Below are 20,134 nucleotides of genomic sequence, written 5' to 3' on the forward strand. Positions count from 1 at the left end.
CACCATGGTAACTGACTCTGTGAAACATAACCTGCTTGCTGGCAGGTTTTCTGTAAGGAACCCGGAGGTTCTACCTGTCTCCTCCCACCTGAAGAAAGCTGCCAGACATGGGTTGATACATATCGAGGCAGAATTATTTAGCTAAGCCTTATGTCAGAGATCAGGGCTCAGTTGGATGTGCTTTCATTCAGAGATGAATATCTGTTAGAACGGTATCACTGTTCATTACAATCAATCATTTCTTAACATTGTCCGGCCATATCTGCCTTCTTGTTTTTTATTTAATATTCATGTACACATCGTCACATGTTAGTCTTATAATCAATGACTCCAATATGTATAATATGTAAAATAGTGTTAAATAAAAGTGTTAAAATAGTGTAAAATGTTAATCTAGTAAGCAGGATATTAGATGAGAGGACATATGTGTTAAACAGCTTTCTGTTTGAGGTTTAAATTACTACATGTTGAAGTAGCCACTGAATTAATATTTACTTTGTTTAATACGTCAACTATGAATAAAATCAAAGCGAGGTACAATCATAGCAACATGTGCCTTACTTTTCTGAATTATGTTTTTATTTTATTTTTAGCTGCTTCCAAATACATTAAAACTTTTTCACCTGTATGCTACAGTGTTAAGTGAGGTAAGTTAAGTCAGTGGAGTGGTGCATTAAAACTGCAGCGGTGTTACTTTTAGTGAAATATATGATCATATTCTAACAGGCCTGCAGGGGGAGCTCCAGTTACAGTGAGGTGACGTAACTCCAGCTTGTTTTCTCAGTAGTTGCCATGGTGACTCAAGGTATCGGGGCTCCATTGATGATGGCTTTGTATAGTGGTCGCGCTAAACTCAAGGTTAACATACTCAGAGTTGATTTAACTAATTCAGATCAGCTGTTCTGGAACCGGATACTCAGAGTTCTGGGTTAGACTCAGAGTTCTGGGTTAGACTCAGAGTTCTGGGTTAGACTCAGAGTTCTGGGTTAGACTCAGAGTTCTGGGTTAGACTCAGAGTTCTGGGTTAGACTCAGAGTTCTGGGTTAGACTCAGAGTTCTGGGTTAGACTCAGAGTTCTGGGTTAGACTCAGAGTTCTGGGTTAGACTCAGAGTTCTGGGTTAGACTCAGAGTTGAACCTCCTACCTGGACTACCCCCCAGGTTGAGCAGTTTTGTTTATTGTTTGTTTCTCCTGTCCGAGTTAATGAAATAAACGGCTGTTTTCTGGACCTCAACCATGGTTTGGCTGCACATTCTTGGGGATGGGAGGAGCGGGGACTCTTGATCATGTTGGGCCCAGGTTCCCTAGGCCCGGGTCGTAACATGATCTGGGGGCTCGTCCGTTCTTTCTTTGTCTGTCGGTGCGTCGGGTAACTTTAGTATTTAGGTTGTTTTTTCTCTCTCTGCTTTCTGGTTGGCAGTTTTTCTTTTGGGGGCAAAATGGAGTTTAAATTGGAGGATTTTGCTACTAGTCCGACCGAGGCCGAGGTGGGTCGGTGTAGGAAGGTGGACCTTATCCTGATTGCTGAGTTCTTGGATGTTCCATTAAGTACTAAGAAGCAGGAGATGAAGGACCTGCTGCAGAGCTGAGATGGGCTTGTGTTCCTGACCCACTCCCGGGCCTCCCAGAACCAGCTGGTACGACTGCAGAGGGACTCACATATGATATATTATATATATATATATATATATATATATATAACCAGTATATAGGTAGTATAGTTATATATATATATAACCAGTATATAGTTATATATATATATATATATATATATATATATATATATATATATATATATATATATATATATATAACCAGTATATAGGTAGTATAGTTATATATATATATATATATATATATATATATATATAACTATATACTGGTTATATATATATATATATATATATATATATATATATATATATATATATATATATATATATATATATATATATATATATATATATATATATATATATATAACCAGTATATAGGTTAGTGTTAGTGCAGCAGCATGAAGATAAATCATTTTTTTTTTTATCATGTTTTTATTTTTTATTTTTTTATTTTATCTGCAGTGAGTTTAATGCTTCTCTCCTCCGGCCTGCAGGGGGCGCTGCAGCTACAGTGACGTCACTCAGCTGTTGCCATGGTGACTCAATGCATCAGAGCTTCCTTCCTGTAAAACCCGGCAGGTGTATGTTCGGAGGTCTCACCTGGCGATGACTCTGATTGGCTCTCGATGGAGAACGGTGATGGCGGGGTCGTTAGGAGTGGGCGGGGCTTGCTGAAACTCAGCGGGCAGGAAGAACGCCGTCATCACTTCCTTTCCAAATGACTTCCTGTCCTCCATCATCTGCACGCTGCTCACCACGGGAACCGTCATGCCCAGGTACCGCCCTGATGACATCATCATTACATCATCACCATCATACAGCTGTGGGGGGGCTCAGGTGTGTGGGGGGCTCAGGTGTGTGTGGGGGGCTCAGCTGTGGGGGGGCTCAGCTGTGGGGGGGCTCAGGTGTGTGGGGGGCTCAGGTGGGTGTGGGGGGGCTCAGCTGTGGGGGGGCTCAGGTGTGTGGGGGGCTCAGGTGGGTGTGGGGGGGCTCAGCTGTGTGGGGGGCTCAGGTGGGGGGGGGCTCAGCTGTGGGGGGGCTCAGGTATGTGGGGGGCTCAGGTGTGTGTGGGGGGCTCAGGTGTGGGAGGGCTCAGGTGTGTGGGGGGCTCAGGTGTGTGTGGGGGGCTCAGGGGGGCTCAGGTGGGTGTGGGGGGGCTCAGGTGTGGGGGCTCAGGTGTGTGTGGGGCTCAGGTGGGCGGGGGGGCTCAGCTGTGGGGGGGCTCAGGTGTGTGTGGGGGGCTCAGGTGGGTGTGGGGGGGCTCAGGTGTGTGGGGGGCTCAGCTGTGGGGGGGCTCAGGTGTGTGGGGGGCTCAGGTGTGTGTGGGGGGCTCAGGTGGGTGTGGGGGGGCTCAGGTGTGTGGGGGGGCTCAGGTGTGTGGGGGGCTCAGGTGTGGTGAGGGGCTCAGGTGGGTGTGGGGGGGCTCAGGTGTGTGGGGGGCTCAGGTGTGTGTGGGGGGCTCAGGTGTGGGAGGGCTCAGGTGTGTGGGGGGCTCAGGTGTGGTGGGGGGCTCAGGTGTGTGTGGGGGTCAGGGGGGGGGGCTCAGGTGGGTGTGGGGGGGCTCAGGTGTGGGGGCTCAGGTGTGGGAGGGCTCAGGTGTGTGGGGGGCTCAGGTGTGGTGGGGGGCTCAGGTGTGTGTGGGGGCTCAGGTGGGGTGGGGGGCTCAGGTGTGTGGGGGGCTCAGGTGTGGTGGGGGGCTCAGGTGGGGTGGGGGGCTCAGGTGGGGGTGGGGGGGCTCAGGTGGGGGGGGCTCACCTGCAGAGTTGTCCTTACAGATGAACTTCATGAGCCTCATGAAGGCCGTAGAGATGCTCTGCTCGTACAGATCCTCAGAACTCGTTACAGAGACCCAGTTTCCTGCTGGATACACTCGCTCCTCATACACCTCCTCCCCCAGCTATACAATACACACAATACACACATTATATACACACTCGCTCCTCATACACCTCCTCCCCCAGCTATACAATACACACAATACACACATTATATACACACTCGCTCCTCATACACCTCCTCCCCCAGCTATACAATACACACAATACACACATTATATACACACATTATACACACACTCGCTCCTCATACACCTCCTCCCCCAGCTATACAATACACACAATACACACAATACACACATTATATACACACTCGCTCCTCATACACCTCCTCCCCCAGCTATACAATACACAATACACACAAAACACACATTATATACACACTCGCTCCTCATACACCTCCTCCCCCAGCTATACAATACACAATACACACAATACACACATTATATACACACTCGCTCCTCATACACCTCCTCCCCCAGCTATACAATACACAATACACACAATACACACAAAACACACATTATATACACACTCACTCCTCATACACCTCCTCCTCCCCAGCTATACAATACACAATACACACAATACACACATTATATACACACTCGCTCCTCATACACCTCCTCCCCCAGCTATACAATACACACAATACACACAATACACACATTATATACACACTCGCTCCTCATACACCTCCTCCCCCAGCTATACAATACACAATACACACAATACACACATTATATACACACTCGCTCCTCATACACCTCCTCCCCCAGCTATACAATACACACAATACACACATTATACACACACTCGCTCCTCATACACCTCCTCCCCCAGCTATACAATACACACAATACACACATTATATACACACTCGCTCCTCATACACCTCCTCCCCCAGCTATACAATACACACAATACACACATTATATACACACATTATACACACACTCGCTCCTCATACACCTCCTCCCCCAGCTATACAATACACACAATACACACATTATACACACACATTATATACACACTCGCTCCTCATACACCTCCTCCCCCAGCTATACAATACACACATTATACACACACATTATATACACACTCGCTCCTCATACACCTCCTCCCCCAGCTATACAATACACACATTATACACACACATTATATACACACATTATATACACACTCGCTCCTCATACACCTCCTCCCCCAGCTATACAATACACACAATACACACATTATATACACACTCGCTCCTCATACACCTCCTCCCCCAGCTATACAATACACACAATACACACATTATATACACACATTATACACACACTCGCTCCTCATACACCTCCTCCCCCAGCTATACAATACACACAATACACACATTATATACACACATTATACACACACTCGCTCCTCATACACCTCCTCCCCCAGCTATACAATACACACAATACACACATTATATACACACTCGCTCCTCATACACCTCCTCCCCCAGCTATACAATACACACAATACACACATTATATACACACATTATACACACACTCGCTCCTCATACACCTCCTCCCCCAGCTATACAATACACACAATACACACATTATACACACACATTATATACACACTCGCTCCTCATACACCTCCTCCCCCAGCTATACAATACACACATTATACACACACATTATATACACACTCGCTCCTCATACACCTCCTCCCCCAGCTATACAATACACACATTATACACACACATTATATACACACATTATATACACACTCGCTCCTCATACACCTCCTCCCCCAGCTATACAATACACACAATACACACATTATATACACACTCGCTCCTCATACACCTCCTCCCCCAGCTATACAATACACACAATACACACATTATATACACACATTATACACACACTCGCTCCTCATACACCTCCTCCCCCAGCTATACAATACACACAATACACACATTATATACACACATTATACACACACTCGCTCCTCATACACCTCCTCCCCCAGCTATACAATACACACAATACACACATTATATACACACTCGCTCCTCATACACCTCCTCCCCCAGCTATACAATACACACAATACACACATTATATACACACATTATACACACACTCGCTCCTCATACACCTCCTCCCCCAGCTATACAATACACACAATACACACATTATATACACACATTATACACACACTCGCTCCTCATACACCTCCTCCCCCAGCTATACAATACACACAATACACACATTATATACACACATTATACACACACTCGCTCCTCATACACCTCCTCCCCCAGCTATACAATACACACAATACACACATTATATACACACATTATATACACACTCGCTCCTCATACACCTCCTCCCCCAGCTATACAATACACACATTATACACACACATTATACACACACTCGCTCCTCATACACCTCCTCCCCCAGCTATACAATACACACAATACACACACATCATACACACCTACCTTCTCATGGCGGGAAACAGAGACGTAGGTCAGCGTCTCCCTCTGCTGGCTGTTACGGGTCATTTCCTGTATCGGTCCCGTCATCTCTATAACAGACAGGAAGCAGTTAGACCCCCCCCACACACTGCCCCCCCCCCCCACACACTGCCCCCCTCCCCCACACACTGCCCCCCCACACACTGACCCCTCCCCCACACATTGCCCCACACACACTGCCCAACACACACTGCCCCCCCCACACACTGCCCCCCCCCTCACACACTGCCGTCACTCACACACTGCCCCCCCCTCACCTGGAGGAACGGACACCTGGTGGCCCCTCCCCACTTCCTGCCAATGGGCCAACAGCCTGTCGGAGTTCTCTTCATCCATTGGCTCGGCGTGATCGGTGATGTCATCATCCAGCTGCTCATCGTCCAATCCGTCGAGGTCTTCCAGAGAGATGAGAGCCATGACCTTTGACCTTTGACCTGGAAGAGTTCCTGATTGTTCCTGTCAACTGGAATCAATAATAAATAATATTATAGAGTTATTAACTATAATATAATTTATAATATTATATTCTAATTATTATAATTAATATATAATATATACTGTTATAGTCCTGTTATAGTCCCTGTTATAGTCCTGTTATAGACCTGTTATAGACCTGTTATAGTCCTGTTATAGACCTGTTATAGTCCTGTTATAGACCTGTTATAGACCTGTTATAGACCTGTTATAGACCTGTTATAGTCCTGTTATAGACCTGTTATAGACCTGTTATAGACCTGTTATAGTCCTGTTATAGACCTGTTATAGTCCTGTTATAGTCCTGTTATAGACCTGTTATAGACCTGTTATAGTCCTGTTATAGTCCTGTTATAGACCTGTTATAGACCTGTTATAGTCCTGTTATAGACCTGTTATAGTCCTGTTATAGTCCTGTTATAGTCCTGTTATAGACCTGTTATAGTCCTGTTATAGTCCTGTTATAGTCCTGTTATAGTCCTGTTATAGTCCTGTTATAGACCTGTTATAGACCTGTTATAGACCTGTTATAGTCCTGTTATAGACCTGTTATAGACCTGTTATAGTCCTGTTATAGACCTGTTATAGTCCTGTTATAGACCCTGTTATAGTCCTGTTATAGTCCTGTTATAGTCCTGTTATAGACCTGTTATAGACCTGTTATAGTCCTGTTATAGACCTGTTATAGACCTGTTATAGACCTGTTATAGACCTGTTATAGTCCTGTTATAGACCTGTTATAGACCTGTTATAGTCCTGTTATAGACCTGTTATAGTCCTGTTATAGACCCTGTTATAGTCCTGTTATAGTCCTGTTATAGACCTGTTATAGACCTGTTATAGTCCTGTTATAGTCCTGTTATAGTCCTGTTATAGTCCTGTTATAGACCTCGTATAGTCCTGTTATAGTCCTGTTATAGTCCTGTTATAGTCCTGTTATAGACCTGTTATAGACCTGTTATAGTCATGTTATAGTCCTGTTATAGACCTGTTATAGTCCTGTTATAGACCTGTTATAGACCTGTTATAGTCCCTGTTATAGTCCTGTTATAGACCTGTTATAGTCCTGTTATAGACCTGTTATAGACCTGTTATAGTCCTGTTATAGACCTGTTATAGTCCTGTTATAGACCTTTTATAGACCTGTTATAGTCCTGTTATAGACCTGTTATAGTCCCTGTTATAGTCCTGTTATAGTCCTGTTATAGTCCTGTTATAGTCCTGTTATAGACCTGTTATAGACCTGTTATAGTCCTGTTATAGTCCTGTTATAGACCTGTTATAGTCCTGTTATAGTCCTGTTATAGTCCTGTTATAGTCCTGTTATAGTCCTGTTATAGTCCTGTTATAGTCCTGTTATAGTCCTGTTATAGTCCCTGTTATAGACCTGTTATAGTCCCTGTTATAGTCCTGTTATAGTCCTGTTATAGTCCTGTTATAGTCCTGTTATAGTCCTGTTATAGTCCTGTTATAGACCTGTTATAGTCCTGTTATAGACCTGTTATAGACCTGTTATAGTCCTGTTATAGACCTGTTATAGTCCTGTTATAGTCCTGTTATAGTCCCTGTTATAGTCCTGTTATAGACCTGTTATAGACCTGTTATAGTCCTGTTATAGACCTGTTATAGTCCTGTTATAGTCCTGTTATAGTCCTGTTATAGTCCTGTTATAGTCCTGTTATAGACCCTGTTATAGACCTGTTATAGTCCTGTTATAGTCCTGTTATAGACCTGTTATAGACCTGTTATAGTCCTGTTATAGTCCTGTTATAGTCCTGTTATAGTCCTGTTATAGTCCTGTTATAGACCTGTTATAGTCCTGTTATAGTCCTGTTATAGACCCTGTTATAGACCTGTTATAGTCCTATTATAGACCTGTTATAGACCTGTTATAGTCCTGTTATAGTCCTGTTATAGTCCTATTATAGACCCTGTTATAGACCTGTTATAGTCCTATTATAGACCTGTTATAGACCTGTTATAGTCCTGTTATAGTCCTGTTATAGTCCTGTTATAGACCTGTTATAGTCCTGTTATAGTCCTGTTATAGACCTGTTATAGACCTGTTATAGACCTGTTATAGTCCCTGTTATAGTCCTGTTATAGACCTGTTATAGTCCTGTTATAGTCCTGTTATAGTCCTGTTATAGTCCTGTTATAGACCTGTTATAGACCTGTTATAGTCCTGTTATAGACCTGTTATAGACCTGTTATAGTCCTGTTATAGTCCTGTTATAGACCTGTTATAGTCCTGTTATAGACCTGTTATAGACCTGTTATAGTCCTGTTATAGTCCTGTTATAGTCCTGTTATAGTCCTGTTATAGTCCTGTTATAGACCTGTTATAGTCCTGTTATAGACCTGTTATAGACCTGTTATAGACCTGTTATAGTCCTGTTATAGACCTGTTATAGTCCTGTTATAGACCTGTTATAGTCCTGTTATAGTCCTGTTATAGTCCTGTTATAGACCTGTTATAGACCCTGTTATAGACCTGTTATAGTCCTGTTATAGACCTGTTATAGTCCCTGTTATAGTCCTGTTATAGTCCTGTTATAGTCCTGTTATAGTCCTGTTATAGACCTGTTATAGTCCTGTTATAGTCCCTGTTATAGTCCTGTTATAGTCCTATTATAGTCCTGTTATAGTCCTGTTATAGTCCCTGTTATAGTCCCTGTTATAGTCCTGTTATAGTCCTGTTATAGACCTGTTATAGTCCCTGTTATAGTCCTGTTATAGTCCTGTTATAGTCCCTGTTATAGTCCTGTTATAGTCCTGTTATAGACCTGTTATAGTCCTGTTATAGTCCTGTTATAGTCCTGTTATAGTACTGTTATAGTCCTGTTATAGACCTGTTATAGTCCTGTTATAGACCTGTTATAGACCTGTTATAGTCCTGTTATAGTCCTGTTATAGTCCTGTTATAGTCCTGTTATAGACCTGTTATAGTCCTGTTATAGTCCTGTTATAGACCTGTTATAGTCCTGTTATAGACCTGTTATAGTCCTGTTATAGACCTGTTATAGTCCCTGTTATAGTCCCTGTTATAGTCCTGTTATAGTCCTGTTATAGTCCTGTTATAGACCTGTTATAGTCCCTGTTATAGTCCTGTTATAGTCCTGTTATAGTCCTGTTATAGACCTGTTATAGTCCTGTTATAGACCTGTTATAGTCCTGTTATAGTCCTGTTATAGTCCCTGTTATAGTCCTGTTATAGACCTGTTATAGACCTGTTATAGTCCTGTTATAGACCTGTTATAGTCCTGTTATAGTCCTGTTATAGTCCTGTTATAGTCCTGTTATAGACCCTGTTATAGACCTGTTATAGTCCTGTTATAGTCCTGTTATAGACCTGTTATAGACCTGTTATAGTCCTGTTATAGTCCTGTTATAGTCCTGTTATAGTCCTGTTATAGTCCTGTTATAGACCTGTTATAGTCCTGTTATAGTCCTGTTATAGACCCTGTTATAGACCTGTTATAGTCCTATTATAGACCTGTTATAGACCTGTTATAGTCCTGTTATAGTCCTGTTATAGTCCTATTATAGACCCTGTTATAGACCTGTTATAGTCCTATTATAGACCTGTTATAGACCTGTTATAGTCCTGTTATAGTCCTGTTATAGTCCTGTTATAGACCTGTTATAGTCCTGTTATAGTCCTGTTATAGACCTGTTATAGACCTGTTATAGACCTGTTATAGTCCCTGTTATAGTCCTGTTATAGACCTGTTATAGTCCTGTTATAGTCCTGTTATAGTCCTGTTATAGTCCTGTTATAGACCTGTTATAGACCTGTTATAGTCCTGTTATAGACCTGTTATAGTCCCTGTTATAGACCTGTTATAGACCTGTTATAGTCCTGTTATAGTCCTGTTATAGTCCTGTTATAGACCTGTTATAGACCCTGTTATAGACCTGTTATAGTCCTGTTATAGACCTGTTATAGTCCCTGTTATAGTCCTGTTATAGTCCTGTTATAGTCCTGTTATAGTCCTGTTATAGACCTGTTATAGTCCTGTTATAGACCTGTTATAGTCCCTGTTATAGTCCTGTTATAGTCCTATTATAGTCCTGTTATAGTCCTGTTATAGTCCCTGTTATAGTCCCTGTTATAGTCCTGTTATAGTCCTGTTATAGACCTGTTATAGTCCCTGTTATAGTCCTGTTATAGTCCTGTTATAGTCCTGTTATAGTCCCTGTTATAGTCCTGTTATAGTCCTGTTATAGACCTGTTATAGTCCTGTTATAGTCCTGTTATAGTCCTGTTATAGTACTGTTATAGTCCTGTTATAGACCTGTTATAGTCCTGTTATAGACCTGTTATAGACCTGTTATAGTCCTGTTATAGTCCTGTTATAGTCCTGTTATAGTCCTGTTATAGACCTGTTATAGTCCTGTTATAGTCCTGTTATAGACCTGTTATAGTCCTGTTATAGACCTGTTATAGTCCTGTTATAGACCTGTTATAGTCCCTGTTATAGTCCCTGTTATAGTCCTGTTATAGTCCTGTTATAGTCCTGTTATAGACCTGTTATAGTCCCTGTTATAGTCCTGTTATAGTCCTGTTATAGTCCTGTTATAGTCCTGTTATAGTCCCTGTTATAGTCCCTGTTATAGTCCTGTTATAGTCCTGTTATAGTCCCTGTTATAGTCCCTGTTATAGTCCTGTTATAGACCTGTTATAGTCCTGTTATAGACCTGTTATAGTCCTGTTATAGACCTGTTATAGTCCTGTTATAGTCCTGTTATAGTCCTGTTATAGACCTGTTATAGTCCTGTTATAGTCCTGTTATAGTCCTGTTATAGACCTGTTATAGACCTGTTATAGTCCTGTTATAGACCTGTTATAGTCCTGTTATAGTCATGTTATAGACCTGTTATAGTCCTGTTATAGTCCTGTTATAGTCCTGTTATAGTCCTGTTATAGACCTGTTATAGACCTGTTATAGTCCTGTTATAGACCTGTTATAGTCCTGTTATAGACCTGTTATAGACCCTGTTATAGACCTGTTATAGTCCTGTTATAGACCTGTTATAGTCCTGTTATAGTCCTGTTATAGACCTGTTATAGACCTGTTATAGTCCTGTTATAGACCTGTTATAGACCTGTTATAGTCCTGTTATAGTCCTGTTATAGACCTGTTATAGTCCTGTTATAGACCTGTTATAGTCCTGTTATAGTCCCTGTTATAGTCCTGTTATAGTCCTGTTATAGACCTGTTATAGTCCTGTTATAGTCCCTGTTATAGACCTGTTATAGTCCTGTTATAGTCCCTGTTATAGTCCTGTTATAGTCCTGTTATAGACCTGTTATAGACCCTGTTATAGACCTGTTATAGTCCCTGTTATAGTCCTGTTATAGTCCTGTTATAGACCTGTTATAGACCCTGTTATAGACCTGTTATAGTCCCTGTTATAGTCCTGTTATAGTCCTGTTATAGACCTGTTATAGTCCCTGTTATAGTCCTGTTATAGTCCTGTTATAGACCTGTTATAGTCCTGTTATAGTCCCTGTTATAGTCCTGTTATAGTCCTGTTATAGACCTGTTATAGACCTGTTATAGACCTGTTATAGTCCTGTTATAGTCCTGTTATAGTCCTGTTATAGTCCTGTTATAGTCCTGTTATAGACCTGTTATAGTCCTGTTATAGACCTGTTATAGTCCCTGTTATAGTCCTGTTATAGACCTGTTATAGTCCCTGTTATAGTCCTGTTATAGACCTGTTATAGTCCTGTTATAGTCCTGTTATAGTCCTGTTATAGACCTGTTATAGTCCCTGTTATAGTCCTGTTATAGACCTGTTATAGTCCTGTTATAGTCCTGTTATAGTCCTGTTATAGTCCTGTTATAGACCTGTTATAGACCTGTTATAGTCCTGTTATAGTCCTGTTATAGTCCTGTTATAGTCCTGTTATAGTCCTGTTATAGACCTGTTATAGTCCTGTTATAGACCTGTTATAGTCCTGTTATAGACCTGTTATAGTCCTGTTATAGACCTGTTATAGTCCTGTTATAGTACTGTTATAGACCTGTTATAGACCTGTTATAGTCCTGTTATAGACCTGTTATAGTCCTGTTATAGTCCTGTTATAGTCCTGTTATAGACCTGTTATAGTCCTGTTATAGTCCTGTTATAGTCCTGTTATAGTCCTGTTATAGACCTGTTATAGTCCTGTTATAGTCCTGTTATAGACCTGTTATAGACCTGTTATAGACCTGTTATAGTCCTGTTATAGTCCTGTTATAGACCTGTTATAGTCCTGTTATAGTCCTGTTATAGTCCTGTTATAGACCCTGTTATAGACCTGTTATAGACCTGTTATAGTCCTGTTATAGTCCTGTTATAGACCTGTTATAGTCCTGTTATAGACCTGTTATAGTCCTGTTATAGACCTGTTATAGTCCTGTTATAGTCATGTTATAGACCTGTTATAGTCCTGTTATAGACCTGTTATAGTCCTGTTATAGTCCTGTTATAGTCCTGTTATAGTCCTGTTATAGACCTGTTATAGACCTGTTATAGACCTGTTATAGTCCTGTTATAGTCCTGTTATAGACCTGTTATAGACCTGTTATAGACCTGTTATAGTCCTGTTATAGACCTGTTATAGACCTGTTATAGACCTGTTATAGTCCTGTTATAGTCCTGTTATAGACCTGTTATAGTCCTGTTATAGACCTGTTATAGTCCTGTTATAGACCTGTTATAGTCCTGTTATAGTCATGTTATAGACCTGTTATAGTCCTGTTATAGACCTGTTATAGTCCTGTTATAGTCCTGTTATAGACCTGTTATAGACCTGTTATAGACCTGTTATAGTCCTGTTATAGACCTGTTATAGTCCTGTTATAGTCCTGTTATAGACCTGTTATAGACCTGTTATAGTCCTGTTATAGTCCTGTTATAGTCCTGTTATAGACCTGTTATAGACCTGTTATAGTCCTGTTATAGTCATGTTATAGACCTGTTATAGTCCTGTTATAGACCTGTTATAGACCCTGTTATAGACCTGTTATAGACCTGTTATAGTCCTGTTATAGACCTGTTATAGACCTGTTATAGTCCTGTTATAGTCCTGTTATAGACCTGTTATAGACCTGTTATAGACCTGTTATAGACCCTGTTATAGACCTGTTATAGACCTGTTATAGTCCTGTTATAGACCTGTTATAGACCTGTTATAGACCTGTTATAGACCTGTTATAGACCTGTTATAGTCCTGTTATAGACCTGTTATAGACCTGTTATAGTCCTGTTATAGTCCTGTTATAGTCCTGTTATAGTCCTGTTATAGTCCTGTTATAGTCCTGTTATAGTCCTGTTATAGACCTGTTATAGTCCTGTTATAGTCCTGTTATAGACCTGTTATAGTCCTGTTACAGTCCTGTTATAGACCTGTTATAGTCCTGTTATAGTCCTGTTATAGACCTGTTATAGACCTGTTATAGACCTGTTATAGTCCTGTTATAGTCCTGTTATAGTCCTGTTATAGACCTGTTATAGTCCTGTTATAGTCCTGTTATAGTCCTGTTATAGACCTGTTATAGACCTGTTATAGTCCTGTTATAGTCCTGTTATAGTCCTGTTATAGACCTGTTATAGTCCTGTTACAGTCCTGTTATAGACCTGTTATAGTCCTGTTATAGTCCTGTTATAGACCTGTTATAGACCTGTTATAGTCCTGTTATAGTCCTGTTATAGTCCTGTTATAGTCCTGTTATAGACCTGTTATAGACCTGTTATAGACCTGTTATAGACCTGTTACAGTCCTGTTATAGACCTGTTATAGTCCTGTTATAGTCCTGTTATAGACCTGTTATAGTCCTGTTATAGTCCTGTTATAGACCTGTTATAGACCTGTTATAGTCCTGTTATAGTCCTGTTATAGACCTGTTATAGACCTGTTATAGTCCTGTTATAGTCCTGTTATAGTCCTGTTATAGACCTGTTATAGTCCTGTTATAGTCCTGTTATAGACCTGTTATAGTCCTGTTATAGTCCTGTTATAGACCTGTTATAGTCCTGTTATAGTCCTGTTATAGACCTGTTATAGACCTGTTATAGTCCTGTTATAGACCTGTTATAGACCTGTTATAGTCCTGTTATAGTCCTGTTATAGTCCTGTTATAGTCCTGTTATAGACCTGTTATAGTCCTGTTATAGACCTGTTATAGTCCTGTTATAGTCCTGTTATAGACCTGTTATAGACCTGTTATAGACCTGTTATAGTCATGTTATAGTCCTGTTATAGACCTGTTATAGACCTGTTATAGTCCTGTTATAGTCCTGTTATAGACCTGTTATAGTCCTGTTATAGTCCTGTTATAGACCTGTTATAGTCCTGTTATAGTCCTGTTATAGACCTGTTATAGTCCTGTTATAGTCCTGTTATAGTCCTGTTATAGTCCTGTTATAGTCCTGTTATAGACCTGTTATAGTCCTGTTATAGTCCTGTTATAGACCTGTTATAGTCCTGTTATAGTCCTGTTATAGTCCTGTTATAGACCTGTTATAGTCCTGTTATAGTCCCTGTTATAGTCCTGTTATAGTCCTGTTATAGTCCTGTTATAGTCCTGTTATAGACCTGTTATAGTCCTGTTATAGTCCTGTTATAGTCCTGTTATAGACCTGTTATAGTCCTGTTATAGACCTGTTATAGACCCTGTTATAGACCTGTTATAGTCCTGTTATAGTCCTGTTATAGTCCTGTTATAGTCCTGTTATAGTCCTGTTATAGACCTGTTATAGACCTGTTATAGTCCTGTTATAGACCTGTTATAGACCCTGTTATAGACCTGTTATAGTCCTGTTATAGTCCTGTTATAGTCCTGTTATAGTCCTGTTATAGACCTGTTATAGACCTGTTATAGACCTGTTATAGTCCTGTTATAGACCTGTTATAGACCTGTTATAGACCTGTTATAGTCCTGTTATAGACCTGTTATAGACCTGTTATAGTCCTGTTATAGTCCTGTTATAGACCTGTTATAGACCTGTTATAGTCCTGTTATAGTCCTGTTATAGACCTGTTATAGACCTGTTATAGTCCTGTTATAGTCCTGTTATAGACCTGTTATAGACCTGTTATAGTCCTGTTATAGTCCTGTTATAGTCCTGTTATAGACCTGTTATAGTCCTGTTATAGTCCTGTTATAGACCTGTTATAGTCCTGTTATAGTCCTGTTATAGTCCTGTTATAGTCCTGTTATAGACCTGTTATAGTCCTGTTATAGTCCTGTTATAGACCTGTTATAGACCTGTTATAGTCCTGTTATAGACCTGTTATAGACCTGTTATAGTCCTGTTATAGTCCTGTTATAGTCCTGTTATAGTCCTGTTATAGACCTGTTATAGTCCTGTTATAGACCTGTTATAGTCCTGTTATAGTCCTGTTATAGACCTGTTATAGACCTGTTATAGACCTGTTATAGACCTGTTATAGTCCTGTTATAGACCCTGTTATAGACCTGTTATAGACCTGTTATAGTCCTGTTATAGACCTGTTATAGTCCTGTTATAGACCTGTTATAGTCCTGTTATAGACCTGTTATAGACCTGTTATAGTCCTGTTATAGTCCTGTTATAGACCTGTTATAGTCCTGTTATAGTCCTGTTATAGACCTGTTATAGTCCTGTTATAGTCCTGTTATAGACCTGTTATAGTCCTGTTATAGTCCTGTTATAGTCCTGTTATAGTCCTGTTATAGACCTGTTATAGTCCTGTTATAGTCCTGTTATAGACCTGTTATAGTCCTGTTATAGTCCTGTTATAGACCTGTTATAGTCCTGTTATAGACCTGTTATAGTCCTGTTATAGACCTGTTATAGTCCTGTTATAGTCCTGTTATAGACCTGTTATAGTCCTGTTATAGTCCCTGTTATAGTCCTGTTATAGTCCTGTTATAGTCCTGTTATAGACCTGTTATAGTCCTGTTATAGTCCTGTTATAGTCCTGTTATAGACCTGTTATAGTCCTGTTATAGTCCTGTTATAGACCTGTTATAGTCCTGTTATAGTCCTGTTATAGTCCTGTTATAGTCCTGTTATAGTCCTGTTATAGACCTGTTATAGTCCTGTTATAGACCTGTTATAGTCCTGTTATAGTCCTGTTATAGTCCTGTTATAGTCCTGTTATAGACCTGTTATAGTCCTGTTATAGTCCTGTTATAGACCTGTTATAGTCCTGTTATAGTCCTGTTATAGATCTGTTATAGACCTGTTATAGTCCTGTTATAGACCTGTTATAGACCTGTTATAGTCCTGTTATAGTCCTGTTATAGTCCTGTTATAGTCCTGTTATAGACCTGTTATAGTCCTGTTATAGACCTGTTATAGTCCTGTTATAGTCCTGTTATAGTCCCTGTTATAGTACTGTTATAGACCTGTTATAGTCCCTGTTATAGTCCTGTTATAGACCTGTTATAGTCCTGTTATAGTCCTGTTATAGTCCTGTTATAGTCCTGTTATAGACCTGTTATAGTCCTGTTATAGACCTGTTATAGTCCTGTTATAGTCCTGTTATAGTCCCTGTTATAGTCCTGTTATAGACCTGTTATAGACCTGTTATAGTCCTGTTATAGACCTGTTATAGACCTGTTATAGACCTGTTATAGACCTGTTATAGTCCTGTTATAGACCTGTTATAGACCTGTTATAGTCCTGTTATAGTCCTGTTATAGTCCTGTTATAGTCCTGTTATAGACATGTTATGGACCTGTTATAGTCCTGTTATAGTCCTGTTATAGACCTGTTATAGTCCTGTTATAGTCCTGTTATAGTCCTGTTATAGACCTGTTATAGTCCTGTTATAGACCTGTTATAGACCTGTTATAGACCTGTTATAGTCCTGTTATAGACCTGTTATAGTCCTGTTATAGACCTGTTATAGACCTGTTATAGTCCTGTTATAGTCCTGTTATAGACCTGTTATAGTCCTGTTATAGACCTGTTATAGTCCTGTTATAGTCCTGTTATAGACCTGTTATAGTCCTGTTATAGTCCTGTTATAGTCCTGTTATAGTCCTGTTATAGACCTGTTATAGACCTGTTATAGACCTGTTATAGACCTGTTATAGTCCTGTTATAGACCTGTTATAGACCTGTTATAGACCTGTTATAGTCCTGTTATAGACCTGTTATAGACCTGTTATAGTCCTGTTATAGACCTGTTATAGACCTGTTATAGACCTGTTATAGACCTGTTATAGACCTGTTATAGACCTGTTATAGTCCTGTTATAGACCTGTTATAGACCTGTTATAGACCTGTTATAGTCCTGTTATAGACCTGTTATAGACCTGTTATAGTCCTGTTATAGACCTGTTATAGACCTGTTATAGTCCTGTTATAGTCCTGTTATAGACCTGTTATAGTCCTGTTATAGTCCTGTTATATACCTGTTATAGACCTGTTATAGACCTGTTATAGACCTGTTATAGTCCTGTTATAGTCCTGTTATAGACCTGTTATAGTCCTGTTATAGTCCTGTTATAGACCTGTTATAGACCTGTTATAGTCCTGTTATAGTCCTGTTATAGTCCTGTTATAGTCCTGTTATAGTCCTGTTATAGACCCTGTTATAGACCTGTTATAAACCTGTTATAGTACTGTTATAGTCCTGTTATAGTACTGTTATAGTCCTGTTATAGACCTGTTATAGTCCTGTTATAGACCTGTTATAGACCTGTTATAGACCTGTTATAGTCCTGTTATAGACCTGTTATAGACCTGTTATAGACCTGTTATAGACCTGTTATAGACCTGTTATAGTCCTGTTATAGACCTGTTATAGACCTGTTATAGTCCTGTTATAGTCCTGTTATAGACCTGTTATAGTCCCTGTTATAGACCTGTTATAGTCCTGTTATAGACCTGTTATAGTCCTGTTATAGTCCTGTTATAGTCCTGTTATAGACCTGTTATAGACCTGTTATAGTCCTGTTATAGACCTGTTATAGTCCTGTTATAGTCCTGTTATAGTCCTGTTATAGTCCTGTTATAGACCTGTTATAGTCCTGTTATAGACCTGTTATAGTCCTGTTATAGTCCTGTTATAGTACTGTTATAGTCCTGTTATAGACCTGTTATAGTCCTGTTATAGTCCTGTTATAGACCTGTTATAGTCCTGTTATAGTCCTGTTATAGACCTGTTATAGTCCTGTTATAGACCTGTTATAGTCATGTTATAGACCTGTTATAGACCTGTTATAGTCCTGTTATAGACCTGTTATAGACCTGTTATAGTCCTGTTATAGACCTGTTATAGACCTGTTATAGACCTGTTATAGTCCTGTTATAGACCTGTTATAGTCCTGTTATAGTCCTGTTATAGTCCTGTTATAGTCCTGTTATAGTCCTGTTATAGACCTGTTATAGACCTGTTATAGTCCTGTTATAGTCCTGTTATAGTCCTGTTATAGTCCTGTTATAGTCCTGTTATAGTCCCTGTTATAGTCCTGTTATAGTCTTGCTGTAGACCAGGTCTTGCTGTAAACCAGGTCCCGGATCGAGGTTAGCATGTTAGCATGTTAGCATGTTAGCACGGAAGCACAGACCGTTCCGGGTCTGGTTCTGGCTGGACTGGGTCTCTTACCGGAAGGTTTTGGTTGCTCCGGATCCGGGACTCTTCGGGTCTTCACGTGAAGCTTCAACCTGAGCGCGAGACAACAACAACAACTCTTCTTCTTCTCCGCTTCCGGTGAGCTGCACTCCCACACTTCAAAATAAAAGCCCAGCACGCTGAACAGGCGGAAAAATACAAAATAAAAGCATAAAAAGTCAAAATGATTATTGATCAATAATTACATTTAATATCAAAGATAACCATTTAAACCCTTTATCTAATATTATAATATAATATAATATAATATAATATAATATAATATAATATAATAATATAATAATATAATATAATATAATATAATAATAATATAATATAATAATAATATAATATAATATAATAATATAATAATATAATAATATAATAATATAATAATATAATAATAATAATAATATAATATATAATGATATAATAATATAATAATATAATAATAATATAATATAATATATAATAATATAATAATATAATATAATATATAATAATATAATAATATAATAATATAATAATAATATAATATAATATATAATAATATAATATAATATATAATAATATAATAATATAATTATAATATAATATAATATAATATATAATAATATAAGGGTTAAGGTTAGATTTAATATCTATTATTATATTTAACCCTTTAATAAAGATATAAAATTATTATTATATTTAATATTTAATAAAGATATTAAACTATTATTATATTTAATACTTTAATAAATAAACATTAAAATAAATTTAACTTTTATGAAATAAATACTTTTTAAAAAAATATATATTTATTATAAACAGCTGTTTTAATATAATAATATATTAGTAGTTATATAATATAAATATAATAAAATGATAAATAGTGTCACTGCTAACCCAGTAAGCTGAATGTGAGGGTCAAAGGTCAGCAGGTAACCCTGACCCAGTCAGCTGACTACCTGTGAGGGTCAAAGGTCAGCCGGTAGGAAACATGGCGGTGACCTTCTCTCCGTTAAAACCTTCAGCGCCTCGTTTCCGTTACGTTAGCAAAACTTCAAAGTGCTCCGATGCAGCGTCGTTAAAT

General features: G+C 39.1%; 1 protein-coding gene across 1 annotated transcript; it reads right to left on the bottom strand.

Annotated features, from left to right (window-relative positions):
• Positions 1–2,216: 2,216 nt before the first annotated feature.
• Positions 2,217–19,152, bottom strand: soul4 (heme-binding protein soul4; the record flags this gene model as incomplete). The annotated part of the gene is given in 5 exon segments (XM_062415024.1): positions 2,217–2,400; positions 3,372–3,513; positions 5,946–6,031; positions 6,239–6,444; positions 19,054–19,152. Coding segments are annotated over 4 exon segments (572 nt in total), but the record flags the coding sequence as incomplete, so codon positions are not given.
• Positions 19,153–20,134: the final 982 nt, after the last annotated feature.

Source organism: Scomber scombrus, unplaced genomic scaffold, assembly GCF_963691925.1.
Source record: "Scomber scombrus unplaced genomic scaffold, fScoSco1.1 SCAFFOLD_107, whole genome shotgun sequence".
Lineage (NCBI taxonomy): Eukaryota > Metazoa > Chordata > Actinopteri > Scombriformes > Scombridae > Scomber > Scomber scombrus.